The sequence below is a fragment of the Elephas maximus genome, chromosome 17 (assembly GCF_024166365.1).
Source record: "Elephas maximus indicus isolate mEleMax1 chromosome 17, mEleMax1 primary haplotype, whole genome shotgun sequence".
NCBI lineage: Eukaryota > Metazoa > Chordata > Mammalia > Proboscidea > Elephantidae > Elephas > Elephas maximus.
Genome location: NC_064835.1, coordinates 29119929 through 29137744, shown reverse-complemented (window position 1 = coordinate 29137744; position 17816 = coordinate 29119929). Strand labels below are relative to the sequence as shown.

At 50.8% G+C, this 17816-nt stretch overlaps 3 protein-coding genes across 10 annotated transcripts in view; 1 reads left to right on the top strand and 2 right to left on the bottom strand.

Moving 5' to 3' along the window:
* Positions 1-1062: 1062 nt before the first annotated feature.
* Positions 1063-9334, bottom strand: FOXRED1 (FAD dependent oxidoreductase domain containing 1). Of its 4 annotated transcripts, none has more exons than XM_049856515.1 (12): positions 8953-9334; positions 6390-6610; positions 5593-5703; positions 5167-5285; positions 3829-3923; positions 3415-3516; positions 2989-3065; positions 2665-2825; positions 2357-2486; positions 2039-2143; positions 1568-1826; positions 1063-1385 (listed from the first exon to the last, which is right to left on the bottom strand). In XM_049856515.1, exons 1-11 carry the CDS (start codon positions 9035-9037, stop codon positions 1572-1574), a joined length of 1461 nt encoding a protein of 486 aa, XP_049712472.1. In that variant the 5' UTR covers positions 9038-9334; the 3' UTR covers positions 1063-1385; positions 1568-1571. The 4 variants fall into 4 exon arrangements, with proteins under 4 accessions (XP_049712472.1, XP_049712471.1, XP_049712473.1 ...); XM_049856514.1 differs by having other exon boundaries at positions 1063-1315; XM_049856516.1 differs by having other exon boundaries at positions 1063-1310.
* A 40-nt stretch (positions 9335-9374) lies between these two features.
* Positions 9375-15057, top strand: SRPRA (SRP receptor subunit alpha). Of its 2 annotated transcripts, none has more exons than XM_049856513.1 (14): positions 9375-9579; positions 10190-10273; positions 10569-10732; positions 10898-11058; positions 11311-11473; positions 11587-11740; positions 12169-12260; positions 12364-12482; positions 12606-12692; positions 13007-13179; positions 13284-13497; positions 13888-14051; positions 14139-14237; positions 14395-15057. In XM_049856513.1, the coding sequence occupies exons 1-14, from the start codon at positions 9463-9465 to the stop codon at positions 14521-14523; spliced, it is 1920 nt and encodes a 639-aa protein (XP_049712470.1). In that variant the 5' UTR covers positions 9375-9462; the 3' UTR covers positions 14524-15057. The 2 variants fall into 2 exon arrangements, with proteins under 2 accessions (XP_049712470.1, XP_049712469.1); XM_049856512.1 differs by having other exon boundaries at positions 11293-11473.
* A 656-nt stretch (positions 15058-15713) lies between these two features.
* FAM118B (family with sequence similarity 118 member B) overlaps positions 15714-17816 on the bottom strand; it is a 75848-nt gene continuing 73745 nt past the window's right edge. For 2 of the 4 annotated variants that reach the window (XM_049856520.1, XM_049856519.1), the window contains exons 7-8: positions 16485-16544; positions 15714-16221 (exon numbers count right to left, since the gene is read on the bottom strand). In XM_049856520.1, the coding sequence (XP_049712477.1) occupies positions 16211-16221; positions 16485-16544 (71 nt within the window). In that variant the 3' untranslated portion in view covers positions 15714-16210. The remainder of the gene's footprint in view (positions 16222-16484; positions 16545-17816) is intronic. The other 2 variants (XM_049856521.1, XM_049856522.1) reach the window with 2 other exon arrangements.

Genomic DNA, 17816 nt, shown 5'->3' with positions numbered 1-17816 from the left:
GCACATAAATGACCACCCTGATAGATCCAGCCCTATGACACATCTCCACCTGGGTGTTCTGCGGGCACTCTGCACTCAGCATGTCCCTCACACTGCTCTTCCCTGGTGCTCCTCATCTCCACAAAAGGCCAGGTGTCTAAGCCAGAAACCCAAGGGCCTGACTTGACCCTATTTCTTCTTGCTATTGGCATCACAGCCTCTGTAAACTCTTCTGATGGCTCTGACCCTGGCCTTGATAGTTCAGGCACCCAGGATTTCTGCCATTGCAGCACTGGTCTCCCACCTGGCCTCGCTGGCCCCCACCCTGATATATTAAATCTAGACTCCACAAGGTAGTCAGTGAGATTTTTCCAAGGAGAAATCTGATCATGTCACTTCTCGGCCATGGGATAAAACCCAAGCTCCCTAGCATGGCTCTTCAGCACCTGTCCCCTGCGTTACTCCATGATCCAGCCATAACAAATCACTTATAACCTCTCAGATCTTCTTAATTCCTGCCTCTGGGCCTTTATATATGGTTTTCCCTCAGCCGACAATCTACTCCTTGCCACCACCTTCATTCACTTTGTTAAACTGCTCATTCGCCCTAGCTTCAGCTCAGAGGTCAGCTTCCCTGGGAAGCCTCAGGGCGAAGCCCGTCCCCGCCCCCTCCCTGCCAGGATGAGGTGTCCATGTTCTGTGCTGACCTTCAGCACTGCAGCTGATCACACCATACGTGATCTGGGGGCACGGGGGCAGGACAGAGCTAAGACAGCTCGGTGAGGACATGGACTGTGCTTCGCTTGTCCGTGTGTCTGTAATATCTGGGCTTTGCCAAGAGCTGGGGCTGAATAAATGTTGGTTGAACAAATGAACGAACCCACCCCTTCACTCTACAACCACAACCCTGCAGGAACATGGGAAGTGAGGCACTAGCTTGTCAACAGCAAGCCTAATACCCAGGACCTAGGAAAGCTCCTGTAGGAGGAGGCTATGCTTCCTCATCCCTGGTGTCCAGGGCTAGTAGGGTGCTTCAGAAGCAGCTGCCATGGGATGAAAGGTGGAAGGAACAGGAGACTGGAAGGGAGGAACTGCTCACATTTATTGATTGGTAAACAAAGTAAACTGACAAGTCAATGATCCGGGCCCAGGTGCCCCAGAATATTTGACTGTCTGGCCTTGGCTGGGCCTGCAAGGAAAGTCGACGGCAGTCTTTCTGAACTGGTAGCCAGAAGGAACGAGTCCTGGACCACAGTCCTCAGGCCTCCTGAGTGTTCTGTTCAGCTGGACTACCTTGGTGGGTGTCAAAGTCCCGCCATCACTCTGTCAGTCTGGGCTTCAGGGGAAAAACATCAGAACCCGCAGTTGGCTTCTCTGCCCTGCCACATGGGGGCAGAATGACCTGGCTGAGGAGAGGGATATGGGGAAGTGGGCTGAGGTGCCGGGCATGGCTGTTCTGCCCACCCTGGGGGAAAACAAAGACCCTGGAGTGCTGGTGCTGAGGAACTGGGCAGTGAAGGGGCTGAACATGGGCCAGACGTAGAGCCAGGGGTTCTGGATGGGGATTGGGGTCCAGGGCAGAGCTCACCAGCTCAGGAAACACTGGCCTCCTGGACCTTCTCCCCCAAGTAAAAGCGGCTGAAGGAGAAGGGGCTCAGGTTGATGGTCTGGAAGCTGCCCTTCAGCACCAGCTCTGCCACAGCTCGTCCCACAGCAGGGGCCTGCTGGAGCCCATGACCACTGAAGCCCGTAGCAAAGTACATGTTGAGGACTAGGGGGTGGGGGCCCACCACACCGTTCTGGTCAAAGGTGTTGTAGTCGTAGTAGCCTGCCCAAGCGCTGCGAACCTGCAGAGTGTCAAACTGGCTTCTTGGGAAGCTGTACGCACCTCAGCCCTTGCTCCTGGCCAGGGGGAGAATACTGTACCCCCACCATCTGCCAAGGAGGTCCCGTGGGAAGGGTCCGACAGATGTGAGGTTAGCGGGAGTATGGAGAGGACAGGAGCTCAAGGGGACAGAGGTTCTCTGGTGTCACCTATCCTGTTCAATGTCTGAGTTACCTTCAGAGTCTCAAAAGCTGGCACCCTCTGGGCCAAAGGGGGCCACACCTTTTCCTGGAAGAAATCGTGGTCCACCTCCAAGTTCCCTGGGTCTGGTTCCTCCTCCTGGGGTGAGGGGTGGGGATGAGGCTTATTTTGCCTGAGACCCAAGAGCAGGCCTGGACCCCACAGACTCCTTTGTCATTTCCCCACGAGGTGGAGGACGGGAAAAAAGATCTCAATTCCCCCTCAGTAATATAGTGCAGGCCCTTCAAAAAGTCTGACTAATGACAAAAGGTCTGTGTCTCTTTCCCAGAACCTCCCAACCACAGAGGTTACCTCAGTGGGGCTACGGCTGCCTAGGTAGTTGTTGCCTAGGCCTTCCCGGCGAAAATAGGCTCCGCTGGTGTCTGCTACAAGGGGAGTCTCCAGGCCTGGTCCCTGGGCGCAGTGCCATACGTACACACACCTGCCATAGCCAGTGGAGGCAGGAAATGGAGAAGACAGTACAGCCAAAGGCTCCCACCCCGTTGCAAACGTGTACCTGTGCGTGGGCACGTGTACACACAGACACACACACACATGCAATTTAATATTTTTTCTTTCCTTCCCTCAATAGCCTCTTCAGCTGCCCTGAGGGAAGTCACCTTTTCCTCGGCTCCACAGGAAGCCTGGTGCCCTGCAGGGTGCCAGGGGGCCCCTTCCCAATACCAGCCAGCTCTGCGATCTGCCCAGACCAGGCTCCGGCTGCGTTGATCACTATGGCACACTCCACAGGCTGGTACTCCAGGCTGTGGTCCATCTTTACCTGCAGGACCAGAGGGAGAGTGGATGGAGGGCCTTGACCCTGGCACCATGAGCCTAAGTTAACCCACACTGGAAAGGGGGTGAGAGAAGATCAAAACAGGGAGAGTCATTGCCTTTATTGTCCCCCGACTCTGCTGGGGAAGTTGCTCAGGTGAGGCACTTACGTGGACCTCGTGAATCCTTTTCAAAATCACTTCTTCCCCACTTGCGTCCTCCATGCGGTTAGATGAAGAGACAAAGCCTGTGGCAAGGAGGAGATACAGAATAAGTTCTTGAGACCAAGAAGGGGAAGGAGATGTAAGACCCCACCGGTTTCACAGAGAATGAAAGCTCGAAGAATGGAGGCTTCTCTGCAGACACTGAGGCAAATGGAGAGAGGAAGGTGGATAGACGTGGGCGAACAGAGATTTTCAGCTCGTGAAGAAGTCCAAGTCAGGAGCTGAAGTCGGGACGTCTAGAACCACTTTTCAGAGAACTCCCTCTCAGCCCTACAATGCTTGCTGAGCCCGTGAGTGTGGCGATCAGACCTGGTCAGGGCTGTGGCCTGGTTGGTAGAGGACACAGCTGTGGGCCTGAGGCCTCAGACTCACATGTGACCTCTCCCTGGCAGAAAAGGACCCCCATGGACTGGACCTTTCGCCGAAGCCCCTGCAGCAGACTCCAGGGATCAAACCAACCTTCGTCCTCCATCCCTGTGACGAGAAAAAGGGGGACTAGGACTCTTCGTCTACTGTATTTCCTGCCTCTGGCCCCCACCACCAACTCCTCTCTAGGGCTGGTAAACTAAGGACGGTCATCTTAACCAGCAGGACCAGAGGCAGATCTGCTGAAGGACAGAGCAGCATGGCCCGGCGAGGGTTGGGGGTGGTGGGCCCTCCTGCTCAGGAGGGAGGCATCCCTCTTTGAGCTTGACTATGGGGTGCCGAGACTTCCAGCCCGAACAAGGTGACCCTAAACCCTTGATCTCCAAGAAAAGTTCTGTCCCCTCTCCAAGCAAGTCTCACCATAAGAAGCCAAGGCTACTCCCTCTGTGTTTATCCAGGGGAACTTGTTCCGAAGCTGCTCAGGAGACATCAGACAAACTTTAGCTCCTTCCTGCCTGAGAGAAACGTGTGGTCTGTGTGTCTGGCAGCGGGGACAGGGTGTGTAGAAGGGGAACATTACGGACCTCTCCACAAGTGGTGAGTCCAGGTCATTTATGCCACCTCTCTACCTAAAATGGTTTCTGATTGCTGAATGGGGAAAGACCAAGCCCCTAGTCAAGGTCCTTCAGCAAGGGAGTCCTCTTTCCTGTCCTACCCACAGTTTCCCTTTAGCCACACTAAACGCCCTGCCAGCCTCTAACCATTTATGTCCTTTCACTATATGGCAGGTAACGTGGTCCCCCAACTCCTCCTACCTGGAAAGGCCTGCCTCTCCACCCCGTAGTACAATCGTGTTCATCAGCCCAAGTATCTCCTCTGTGATGCTGTCTGCAAAGGCATCGCTCTCACGCCAGACTGCCTAGTTCAAATCCCAGCACCTCCAGCTACTAGCTCCTTGTGCCTCAGTTTCACCATATGTAAAATGGAGGATGTTCTGATGATTAAATGAGCTAATATCTATAAAGCATTTAGGACAAATGCCAAGTCCATTTCCTACTCATGACAACCCTGTGTGTTACAGAGTAAAACTTGGGTGTAATTTTTGTGGAAACAGATGGCCAGGCCTTTCTTCTACAGCAGTGATGGGTGCGTTCGAACTGCTAACCTTTTAGTAGTCAAGTGGAAACCATCTGCGCCACCTAGGAACCTTCTTGATGTCACCGGTAGGACTTACGTACATGTTTGTTAAACATAAAAATAAGCAAAGCCTCCAGCCACCATAATGCATCACCAGAATGTATTTGGTCCACCTCCTGCTTTTCTGAAGTTATTGGAATACAGCCACACTCACTGGTTTATGTCTATGGCTGCTTTGGTGTGACAACAGCAGAGCCGAGTGGTTATGATGAGACCATTCGGCCTATGAAAACTTAAATATTCACTTTACAGAAAAAGTACAGCCCCTGACTGAGGGTTCTTATTAAAAAACCAGATGCCTAGAGAACTCCCCTCCCTAGAAATTCTGATTTCCTAGGTCTGGGATACGTCACGGATGATACCTCTGACCTGGCACATTCTGGAGTCCCCGTGGCAGTGCTCTGTCCACACCTGTACCACGGCACCTGCTCCAGGGCGTCCAAGGTCTGTGAACACCTGACTTTCCTGGTGGGCTGAGCTCCTGAAGAGTCAGCTCCACTCTCCTGGCTGCCTGGCTTGTGCAGGGGCTCACTGGGCACAGGAAGCCGTCCTGGCACCCACCTCTGCACCTTCACGTTGCTCTCCATGACGGCAGCACCCTTTTCTGAAGCCAGCAACAGATAGCCTGAGGGGTTGAACTGGAGGTCCACGGGAGGGTCATCGACTACGGCCAAGTAGTCCTGTGTGTGAAGAAAATTCCTCAAAGAAGCTGCTTTGAAGAAGGAACAGTCTTAAGGATGCTCCTGGCTTCCTCATCAACAGTGCCCCGAAAACCAGAGAGAAGCCCTCCTTTAGGCACCACCACTGGGAGGAAAAACCAGCGACCCCGATTCCTAGTTGCCGAGGCACCTCTGATCCTAGGATCTCCTAGCCAGCTGGGCTGCTCCTTTCTCTGGGCTTTAGCAGGGGGTCTACAGAAGAGGGGCTACAGGAGGGGGGCTACAGGAGGGGTCACTACCCCAGCCCCCCAAATGTTACTGCACATACGTTGATGTTGCGTAGAAAGTCGGCTGAGAAGAGAGACAGCTGGATGTTCTCAGGCACGGAGAACTGCTGGCGAATCCCTCCCACAGAAAGCACTGAGGAGGCCTGCGAATACTGGGCGAAGACAGGAAAAGTTAAGGGGGACCAGTTCCCTCATACACACGAACAGAATAATACAATGGAAGTTGCGAGTTATACAACTTAAGCTAAAGGGGTCCTGCTCTCAAGGAGTTTATGATCAAATCAGTTAGCAGCCTGGAGGACAATGTTTACCAAAATCCTTTTAGCAGTCGTGCACAGCAGAGGGTCAGCTATCTACAAAGGGCTGGACGTAGTGGTTTGAAATGGTAATCGCCTGGAAGTCCAAGGGCAGGAGCTTCGCCTTGAATCTACCCACGGAAAACAGAAGGATACGACCAAAGGAGCAAAACTGGTGGCTAGCTGGCAGCAGCAAGTGAGAATTGCTAAAAAGCGTAAAAACTTCGCAAGTAAAGGAACCTAAGAAGGAGGTCAGGATCACTGTCGGCATTAACTACAGCTTGAATGCAGGCTGTCTTGGCCAGGCCTGGGAGATCTCAAAGGTCCAACATTGTGAAATCTGCTTTTACAAATACCAGTTTATTGCCAAGGCTCCTGGGTTGAGGGAGGAAGAACCTGGGACTATTCCTCAACATAGTCCCTGCCCTTTGGATCCCCCAAGATTGGGGTCTTTCCTGTCCTCCCCTCTCCTCATCCCAGAGTCTTTAATAAAGTGAGTCCCTTCTTGCCCCACTCATCCTCTGCCCTACCCCAGACCTCACCATGTGGTCCCGTTCCACCACCAGCACCCGAATGGCACCTCGCCGACTCTCCAACCTCTTCAGCCAATAGGCCACAGACAGGCCAATCACCCCACCTCCCACGATCACCACGTCTGCGTGTTCAGGGGGTAGGTGGCTGGTGTCATACGGTGCATCCCAGGACCCTCCAGGCAGAGCTGACCGGATCTTCTTCTTAATCTCAGACACCTTTCCACCCCAATCTGTGGGAAGGAGTTATGGTCAAGGAGGCCTGTCCCTGTGGCAGGGAGCTAGAGGCTGGGCTGAGAGAACAGCGGGCTAGAGAGACTAAGCGGGGGTCCCCACTGCCATCCTTCTCACACAGCTTTGCTGCATGGTCTATGCCGTCATCTCTCTTCCTTTTCACACAGCCTGCGCAGCACTGCAAGGCTCAACTTTCTCTACTCTGCCTAGGATAGGAGCCTGCACGTATTCATCTCCCACGCAGCTTTCTCTCTCCCCTGAGCTCCAGATGCATATATTCACCTGACCTGTCATCTCCACCTGGATGAACCAGGCGCTGGACCAAGAGGCCATGGGTCACCCCAACCTGCAGCACCCTATGAAGCATGGCCCCTCTGTGGGTAGCACCTTACCCTGGGTATTCATCACCACCAATAATCCTACATTCATGGCCCATCTATTAGCAAGTCCTGATGACTTGACTCCTATTTGTGATTGCCTCCCAGAATCTCCCCAATCTGCCCCTTTTCCATCTCTGCCATCACCATCTGAGACCAAGCCACCCTAATCTCTCCCCCGACCTCACATGCAAAAGCCTCCTAACAGTTCCCACTAATTTCTCTCTTGCCCACCCCTCCTCTGCTCCTAATCTCTCTCCTAACCTCACAACTAGAATGAGCTTTTCTAAACACTGATTTGATCACGTACCCCCTTGGTGAAAACCTCTCTATGGCCTTCCATTACTCAAAGGTCCAAAAAGCTTTAAGACTGCACAATCTGGCTGCTTTTCACCTTGGACTGGGTCTTCCATCTGGATCCCTGATGGTGCCTCATCTCCACCAGAGAACCCACACACGTGTTCTGTCTGCTGGCAAACTGTCCCCTTCTTTGCTTAGTTAATGGCTTGCTTCCTTTAGATCTCAGCTCAGTTACCACTTCCTCAGAGAACCCTTTTCTGACCCCTAAAGCAAGCCCAAACCTGATGCCATCAAATCAATTCTGACTCAGAATGACCCTAGAAGACAGAGTAGAAGTGCCCCATAGGGTTTCCAAGGGTGTAATCTTTATAGAAGCAGACCGCCTCATCTTTCTCTAGTAGAATGGCTGGTGGATTAGGTTAGCAGTTCAGCGGTTAACCACTGCGCCCCTGGGGCTCCTTTTTCCTGACCCCTAGGCTACGTCAAGTTCTCCTATCACATAGTCTCATAGTTCTTTACAACATGTAAGACATTTGCAACTCTATCTGTGATCGCCTCATACTGTCAGATCCATGTCGGCAGTGACTGTCTACCTTCTTTACTGGTGAATCTCCAGCCTAGCACAATACCCAGCACGTCTTATGATCAATATGAAACCAAAGCCAAACCAGTTGCCGAGGAGTCCATTCCAACTCATGGCAATGCCGTGTGAGTCAGAGCAGAACTGTACAGCAAAGGGGTTTCAATGGCTGCTTTTTTGGGACACAGATTGCCAGGCCTTTCTTCCGAGGTGCCTCTGGGTGGATTCAAACTGCCAACCTGCCTGTTAGCAGCCCAGCTCTCTAAATGTTCGTAACGCCCAGGACCTCTGTGTCTTGATTAAATGAATCGTTTTGTATGTCATACCTAACTCAAGAATCCCAAGACTTCTCACAATCTCCAGTAAAATGTTCAAACTCCTCTCAGCAGCATTTGGTCTTTCTTCCATCTGGCCTTACCTTACCTGTCCACACTACTTTCCATACTCCTACCCAAATTCTTTGCTATCCAGATGGTTTTCGTTAGTTCCTTGCAAAAGAACAATACTTTCCTCCTCCTAGCCTTGGCTCAGCTCTCCATAGTCTGGGACACACGTCCTCCTCAAACCTGTAGACAATATCGTCAGGGCTGATCTCAGGTCCTGTCTGCTCTGTGAGCTTCTACAATTATGCTAGCATCGTGACGTAGCAGTGCAGGGCATTCTCGAATCGGGTTCTATCTAGTCCTGAACTGTCTATTGTCTATTGAAGTCTTCCCTCACCAGCTACAGGCACCTCCAAGATACATATTGAGTGTTTTCTTCTTCCTCCTTCAGGGCCACAGCACTAAGCACAGTGCACGTTAACAGGACGTAACGCACATCTTCCAACCAATGAATTCGGCCGGTTCCCTGTTGTTTTGTGGTAAACTGAGGCACAGAAGGATGTGGGATTTGTCACCTGAGAAGGGCGGAACAGGGATACATACACCTGCCCAGGACCTCCAGGCTCCGGTAGTCTGATTCTCACCCTCCAACCCAGCGGACCCTCTGTCTTCCCATCGTGGGCTGGGGACCTGTGTCCTGAAGGTCACGGGGCGGAAGGGGCACCCAGGGTCATGCTGCCCCCTGCTGCTCTCAACTTTACCCAGCGTGGAGCCTCCTCTGCGTGCGCTGAGCCCCCGGGTAGAGAGGCACCGGCACATGCTGGGCTGCAGCGCCCTGCGAAGCATGGCACCTCCGAGTGGCACCTCTGCGCGTTGCACTCTGCTCGGGAGACCCAGCAGCAAGTGGCGGTCACAGCCGCGCTACAGCCGGTCCAGGCGATCGCGCTCATTGGCCAGCTGCCTTTGCTAGTCTCGGTTGTTCCCTGCGGGCCACGCCCCTCCACGCTATAGGCTGTCGTATTCCCCTGACCCTCCCGCGGACCGCCTTCCAGGTCCGGCCCCCAAGTGCCATTGGCCAACCTCGGTCGTGCGTCTGTCCTACGCGACCTCAGGGGGAGGTGGCATGAGCCCGGCGGCTCTGAGCGGAAGTGCGGCTGTTCTGGTTTCCGGGGCTGCTGGTGTGACGTGTCCCGCGCTTGGCGCAGCAGGAAGCAGCAGCGATCGTCTTCTGAGTTCCCGGCCGTGGCCCCAGCTCCTCTCCTGCTGCCGCCATGCTCGACTTCTTCACCATTTTCTCCAAGGGTGGCCTTGTGCTCTGGTGTTTCCAGGGCGTGAGCGATTCATGCACCGGGCCGGTTAACGCGCTGATTCGTTCGGTGCTGCTGCAGGTACTGCCCCCGCGGGATGAGAACTCCGGGCTGTCCCTCCCTGACACCTTGTCCATCGTCCCCCTCCACCCACCCCGCGCTTCACCTCCACCCTAGCCACTCACCGGTAACCGGGACTCCACCCACTTCTTTCTCCTGCCTACTTCAGACCATCCCCCGCCATCGGGACGGCCACTTCCTCTCGTTTCTGGGACTCCAGCTGGAAATCGCGCTTCACCAACACCTCCGCTCCCGCCATTCAACCCCCCCTGCACTCTCAGCAATTTCGTTTTCTGTTGTTTCGAAGGCTGGATGAAATAAGTGGGGAAATGAGGTTTAAAAAGTGTAAATGGTGTACAGCTGCTAGTAGATTTGATTGTTTACGTGAGGACCTCCCTTCTGCCTCCCACGTGTCTAGACGTCCCTCTCACCTCCTCCCCACCATCCCCTAACTTGGTATCTCATTTTCTTCCTGGGGGAATGCTAGAGAAGTGTCGCAGCATCTCCTTGTCCTGGGGACAAGTTTGGCTTTGGGCGAGTGTCTGGTTCTTTCCCAAAGGTAATCCTGGAGGAGCCTAAGTCTGGGCTTTTTTAGGAATAGTCTGAACTCTAGTTTTTACTCTTTTTCCAGGAACGGGGAGGTAACAACTCCTTCACCCATGAGGCACTCACACTCAAATATAAACTGGACAATCAGTTTGAGCTGGTGTTTGTGGTAAGTGGGGTATTTCAGAGGGGTAGTGATTACATTCTCAACGTATCTGATTATGAAAAACAAAAACAAAAAACCCTGGTTAATTTTACCCAGTGTTGTATGGTGAAGTAACTGAGAAAACTAAAAAGGTGGGGGTGGGGGAGAAGCTCCTGGGCCCAGTCAGAGCTTGGCTGCCTCTCAAGTCAGGGAAACCTGCCAGGTGGCTGAGCCATCTCTGGAGGCTTGGTTGAGTTGGCTTCCCTCGTTTCTGGGCTGGTGTGTAAGCAGATCTGCTCGCTGTTTCTTCCCTGAACAGGTTGGTTTTCAGAAGATCCTTACACTGACCTATGTGGACAAACTGATAGATGACGTGCACCGGCTTTTTCGGGATAAGTACCGCACAGAGATCCAGCAGCAAAGTGCTTTAAGTCTATTGAATGGCACCTTTGATTTCCAAAATGACTTTCTGCGGCTCCTTCGGTGAGAGGCTTCCCCTCTCCAAAGGGCTGTGAATTGTGTACTGAAAGACACTCTCCTAAATGTGCTGCCCAGTTGATTGATGTCTTGGTATGAGGGCCCTTTTGCTGAACATTGATTTTTCCTCCTGCATGGGTTAGAAGACCTGCCATTTTCTTTTCTGTTTAGTGAAGCAGAGGAGAGCAGTAAGATCCGTGCTCCCACTACCATGAAGAAATTTGAAGATTCTGAAAAGGCCAAGAAACCTGTGAGATCCATGATTGAGACACGTGGGGAAAAGCCCAAGGAAAAAACAAAGAACAGCAAAAAAAAGGGGGGTAAGAAGGAAGGTGAGTTTGGGTTCCTTTGACATATTGGGGCTTGAAGAGGTATGAATGCCGTGCTAGGTGGCCCCCCGACCTTCATTTATCCTTGCTTGCCCCCGCACTCTGTCAGATGCCACCACCCTCACTACATCCCTGGTCCTTGTGATCCCCAAGATGTTGGCTTCAAGTTTCCTCTTAAGGATTTGGGAGAATTTTTTCATCTTCTATTTTGTTGGGATTTGGTCTTTTTTTCTCCAGTGAGGCTTCTCCTAACAGGTTCTGATGGCGGCCCTTTGGCTACCGGCAAAGCAGACTCTGTAGTAAAGACAGGTGTCCCAGTGGGGCCTGAGAATGGGGTAGAGCTTTCCAAAGAGGAGCTGGTACGCAGGAAGCGAGAAGAGTTCATGCAGAAGCATGGGAGGGGTGTGGAGAAGTCCAGGTGAGCATCCTAACTTTCTTCTTGCCCCCTATTGTTACTTGCCATGGGAGGCAAGGGAGTTCTGTTCTCTGACTCATGGGTAAATGTCACACATTCACCATAACTCTTTGCAGCAAGTCCCTGAAGTCAGATGCTCCAAAGGAGAAGGGCAAAAAAGCGCCCCGGGTGTGGGCACTGGGTGGCTGTGCTAACAAGGACGTCTTGGATTATAGTACCCCTACCACCAATGGAACTCCTGAGGTTGCTCTGCCTGAGGACATCAACTTGGTAAGAACCAACAAGGGGCAGAGTGAGGGTTACCGTTAATAAATTGAGGAGAAACTAGAGACTAGTGGGGCAGTACCAAAGGAGCCGTGGTAGTACAGTGGTTAAGAGTTTGGTTACCAACTGAAAGGTTGGTGGTTCAAACTCACCCAATGGCTGTATGGGAGAAAGACCGGATGACCTGCTCCTGTGGAAATTACATCCAAGAAAACCCTATGGGGCAGTCTTGCTCATTCCTATGAGTCAGAATTGACTTGATGGCACCTAACAACAAAAGGGCAGTACCTGGATTTGAACAAGGGGCTGAGTTGTATTGGGAGCTTCCCCAAATCAAAGAGCCAGAGCAGTGTGGCTGGGTGAATCCTGGGCTTTTGGTCCTTGGAGCCCTAGTGTCCCTGACCTCATCTCCCTCTTTCCCCCACACCCTCCAGATTCGAGGGACTGGGCCTGGGGGGCAGCTTCAGGATTTGGACTGCAGCAGCTCAGATGATGATGAGGCCTCTCAGAGCACCACCAAACCTAGGTAGGGGCATTCAGTGGGGGCTGGTATGTGTGGCACCTGAAGTGATGAGGTTTCACTCCCGCCCACTGGTTTTATGTGCATTCATGATCTCATATGCCTGCAGTGCTACAAAGGGGACTCTGGGTGGCATGTTTGGGATGCTGAAGGGCCTCGTGGGTTCCAAGAGCTTGAGTCGTGAAGACATGGAATCTGTGCTGGACAAGATGCGTGATCATCTCATTGGTAAGTTTATAGGAACTGGGGCTGAATCACGTTCGTGGGGTAGGGATGGTTTGGGAGCTGAACCGCTGAGCCTCTTAGCTTTTGGCCTGGCACTCATCCATGCCCGGCTCCCTCTGTCTTCAGCGAAGAACGTGGCTGCAGACATTGCCGTCCAGCTCTGTGAATCTGTTGCCAACAAGTTGGAAGGGAAGGTGATGGGGACATTCAGTAGTAAGTATCTCCCTAAAGCGGGCAGTGCTTTGAGGATTGTGCACGTTGAAAGGTGAAGAGTATAGGCCTCTATCCTTACTAGTTAGGTCATTTCCGACAGATTCCGTAACCACATTACATAACCTAGATAGATTTTCAGAGTTGCTGGGAGGAATAAATAACACTGTGTAAAGTGCTGAGAACAGTACCAGATGTGGTCTGGAGTCCAGAGACAAGATTCTAGTGTCATCCAGCTCCTAGTCTCCTCAGCTCAGAAAGGTCGTGGGCACCCCTGGAGCCCCTTGCTTGAGATTCATGGGTGCCCCTCCGCCCAGCGGTGACATCTACAGTAAAGCAAGCTCTCCAAGAGTCCTTGGTGCAGATTCTGCAGCCACAGCGCCGTGTGGACATGCTCCGGGACATCATGGACGCCCAACGCCGCCAGCGCCCTTATGTCGTCACCTTCTGTGGTGTTAATGGAGTGGGGAAGTCTACTAATCTCGCCAAGGTAGGTGCAGGGTCCCAGCCTGCCTCTGACGTTTCTTCACTCTCTGTGTCTTAGCAACATGGAAGCAGTTTTAGGCGACAGTTTTCTCTACCTCTTTTGCACAGATTTCCTTCTGGTTGTTGGAGAATGGCTTCAGTGTACTCATTGCTGCCTGTGACACATTTCGTGCCGGCGCCGTGGAGCAGCTGCGCACACACACCCGGCGCCTGACTGCCCTACACCCGCCAGAGAATCACAGTGGCCGTACCATGGTGCAGTTGTTTGAAAAGGGCTATGGCAAGGACGCTGCTGGCATTGCCATGGAAGCCATCGCCTTTGGTACCGTGCACGGGGAGCAGAAGGGCTTGTCTGGGCCCCTTTCTGCCTTGGGTTCCCTTGGGATTTGCAGACACTCAGGATTACCGACCGTACTATATAACTTACTGTTAAATGATGAGAGGGAAAGTTCAGCTGCTTCTGGATAACCCGTGTGTAGTTCCAGGCGACATTCATACAGTCCGACCAGACAACCTGAATTTCTGACCTTTATTTACCCTGCTGCCACCCTTCTCCTCACTGTGCTCAGAGATGAGGTTCTTCCCCAGATTACCTTGTGGCAAGCAAGAACCCCAGACAGTAAACAGGCTTCTAATACAGCCAGGTTAGGAAACCAGGACTGAGCATGAGTGGCGGTCCTGGTGTTGAGCTGACCGTTGTTTTTCTCTCTAGCACGTAACCAAGGCTTCGATGTGGTGCTGGTGGACACGGCAGGCCGCATGCAAGACAATGCCCCCCTGATGACGGCCCTGGCCAAACTCATTACTGTCAATACACCTGACTTGGTGCTGTTTGTTGGGGAAGCCTTAGTAGGCAATGAGGCCGTGGATCAGCTGGTGAGGGCTAGGGCCTGGTTCCCTTTCCAGCCTCCGCTATGGCCAGCTGGGTGGTTCTCAGGCTCACATCACCTTTCTCCTTTCCAGGTCAAGTTCAACCGAGCCTTGGCTGACCATTCTATGGCTCAAACACCTCGACTCATTGATGGCATTGTCCTTACCAAATTCGATACCATCGATGACAAGGTAAATATGGATAAAACGCTCAGGACAAAATGAACATGGGGCGGGGGGGGCAGGGTGTGCCAGTGCTTGTCCTTCACAAGGGAGCTGTGTTAGGTACAGAGTGACTGGTACTGAGAGAGTGGGTGAGTTGACTGGGTATCCCCTTTCTACACTTTAGGTGGGAGCTGCTATTTCCATGACGTACATCACAAGCAAACCCATCGTCTTTGTGGGTACTGGCCAGACCTACTGTGACCTACGCAGCCTCAACGCTAAGGCTGTGGTGGCTGCCCTCATGAAGGCTTAACATGGCTCCTGCCCAATACCAAATCGCCGCTTCCCCCCACAGACCATTATTCCTGTATCAAGAATATGCTTCAGAGTATGTGAGCAACTTGTCTTCAGTGTAGTAAAGAGGCAGAGTGAGGGGAGCTCCAGGGGCTTGCAGCTCCTTCTAACCCCACTCCCTGTCCAGCCTCCATCTGCAAGGAGGGTGGGCCTAATCATGTTCCAGTCACTGCCCACTGATGCCCACCCTGCCATGGGACTCCACTCCCCTCCTCAGCCATTCCCTTCACTCTGCTTCCAGACTCAGTCTCTCTACAGCTTTGACCAATGGTTGGAAGACTCAACACCAGAGCTCTGCAATGTTAACGATACACAAGAGACTTTGTGAGTCAGCTCTGGGTCTTGAGCGGCATTCTCCTAGGACACACAGCTTTCAGGTCCCTGGGGCCAGGATGACACCCACCTCACTGTGGCAATGTATGGCCTGTTCTTAATTGCTGCTAATTCTGATGACTCCCACCCCCGCCTCCCCAAAGCATCAGCTAGGCCAGGGCGATATGTTACCAATGAGAGAAAATGGGTCCCCTGCTTCCCTGAGAAGTAAAGGGAGCCGAGCTGCAGTGCTGCATTGGGCTTCGCAGCCCCAGTCTATCTCACTCCCAGAATCCAGATGTAAGCCTGCATGTTCCCCTTCCTGGGAGAAAACTATCAGAAGGGTATCCGTTGCCCCCTCCCTGGCCCGCTGTTCACCTCCTGAGCAGATCCTGGCTTTTTCTCACTCTACAGTGCCTGGTAGACAAGTGCTACGTTGAAGAATACAAACCTCCTGTTAGGACTTGTCTTATAGCTTGGTATTACAGATGTGCTATTAGTGCAATAAGGTGAAGGCTGTCTGTCTGCCCAGAGAAATACATAATTTATATAAGAAAATAAATTTCATAAATAAATTGCCTTTTAGGTCCTCGAGTTATTTTACAAGGGATTCAAAACTAAAATCCCACATCACACTAACCTGTTCTAGGGCTTATGGTAAGAGGCGAAACAAAGCAGAAACTGATAATGCTCTTAGGAGCCAGGTAAAAGTAAACAGCTGTTTTGAGAATGAGATCACCCCACCCCAAGATGGAGCAACAATTAGGCTGGTTAGCAGCTCGACGTGGGTTAGGATTCTTCTAAAGTGACTCTAAAAGTAGAGCCAGGCCCTGGAAATAAATGAAGAGGCTTTTAATACAGCTCAATTGTGTAAAATACTGTACACTGTAAAAGACCTAGAAAACTAGAGCTTCAAGTCATGTTTTAAAAAAGCCAGTAAGCTTAATTGAAAAACCAGGTATGGAGTACAAAACTGCAAAAAGGGCCATGGTGATGCCATGGCTTCGGGATCCCCAAGTCCTTCATGCAGGGCTGTAGCCACAGTCGGTGGAGGGTCACACTGGTCGGCTGCCTGCACACAAGCATGTCCGGCCTGGCAGGGCCTGCGCTTGGGTCCCGTTGTCTCTTGGGCATTCTTGAACTGGAACAGGCAGCAGGATATCAAGAACCAGCCAGCATGAAGGATTAAACTTGAACATTCACCCCCCACTCTCTCCCCAACCTTCAACCTCTGGATGTTGGTACTTCCTAGATGGTTCTTGTAAGTTTACTTGTTAAACACTGTCCACAGTAGGGCCTCACAGCTTGGTCTAATGGTGATGTGTGTAGCCCTCTCATGTACTGCCTGTGGAGGGAGAAAAAAGGTAGAGAATGATAATGAAATTTCACCATACAGGTTTATACTGCTAAAGCTGCAGATATTTAAATTTTAATGCTTTACAAGACAAATCATAAGAAAGGCTAAGAGTTTTGTAATAGACTTCCTAGGAAAACACAGATTTCTTAACAGGAGAAGTAAGCAGGAGAAAGAAGTTAGTATTCTCCATAATCCTAAGGCCTAGGAAGACATTTTCTGCTGACTGCTAAAGAGAATAGGAAATAGTATACCTCTTATTTCATTGTGTGCTGTAGATGAACCATTTAGCTGACCTTCTCTCGCCATCCCTGCTGAATAACAAGAGTGTACATCAGTATCAGACGTTAAAATGATAAGCTAAAAATATTCACAGCAAAAAGAAGAAAAATAACCAATTAAAGGGAGATGAAGGCATATGGTATGACTAGAAAGGATGGCATTTTTAGAAAAGAAAACCATTCTAGAAGGAGAGAATAAGGGGGTGGGAAGAATAAACTGGATTAGTCATAACAGGGAAGCAATAAGTCAGGTTTCTGAGGGCACTAGAACTGCTTGTAAGCAAAACAACATTTTATATAGACCAAGCATGTCTGCTGTCTCTAACCAGTCTCCTCAAAGGCCAGGTTTAGGTAAAAACGCTCAAGTGAGCAATTCAACCAAATTCAAGAGGGAAAAGTAGCAGATATTCCCACGATATAAAAGGGACTAGATTTTTTTTTAGATCTGCGCTAGGCAATATGGTACCATTAGCCACATTTGGCTTTTTAGTTTTAAATTTAAAAATTCTATTCCCCATTCACACTAGCCATGCTTCAAGTACTCAACAGCCATACATAGCTTTTAGCTATGGTACTGGACAATGAAGATTATAGAATACTATCACTGCAGAAGACACTACTGGACAGGACTGGGACAGACAATGGTGTAGGGGAATGTATAAAAATGAACACACACAAGAGTAATAAAAAATACAGCCAATTACATAAAAGACATGGCACTCAAACAAATTGGTGGTGGTTATAAATTGGTAGTCCCCTCTTAGAAAGCAATTTAGCAGTGTTGGTTAAGAGCTTGGATGCTAACCAAAAGGCTGGCAGTTTGAATCCACCAGCTGCTCCTATAGGGTTGCTGTAAGTTGGAATCAACTCGACGGCAATGGGTTTGGGTTTTTTTTTTTTTTTTTGTCAACCATAAAAATGTTCATGACCTTTGCCCTAGTAATGACACTGAGAACTCTTCCTAAAGAAGTTGTCTGGTGAAAGAAAAAAATGGTAGGGGTGAAGATGCATTCATTGCAATGTTATAACAGAAAAAGGTGGAAAACAAAGTCAGAAAATTGCCTGACAGGAATAACGGGTGAATTGTAACATCTACACTGGAATATAATTGTCACTAGAAACAGTGGTTATGGAAGCTGTAGTCACGTGGGAAAAGGTATGCAGTACTACTGAATAAAAAAAGAACCAGAACTGTATGTATACTTTGTTTACAACTACAAAAGAATATAGGCAAAAATACTAATTGGAAATATACCAAAATAACAGCAAAAAGAAGAAAACCAACCGATTAAAGGGAGATGAAGG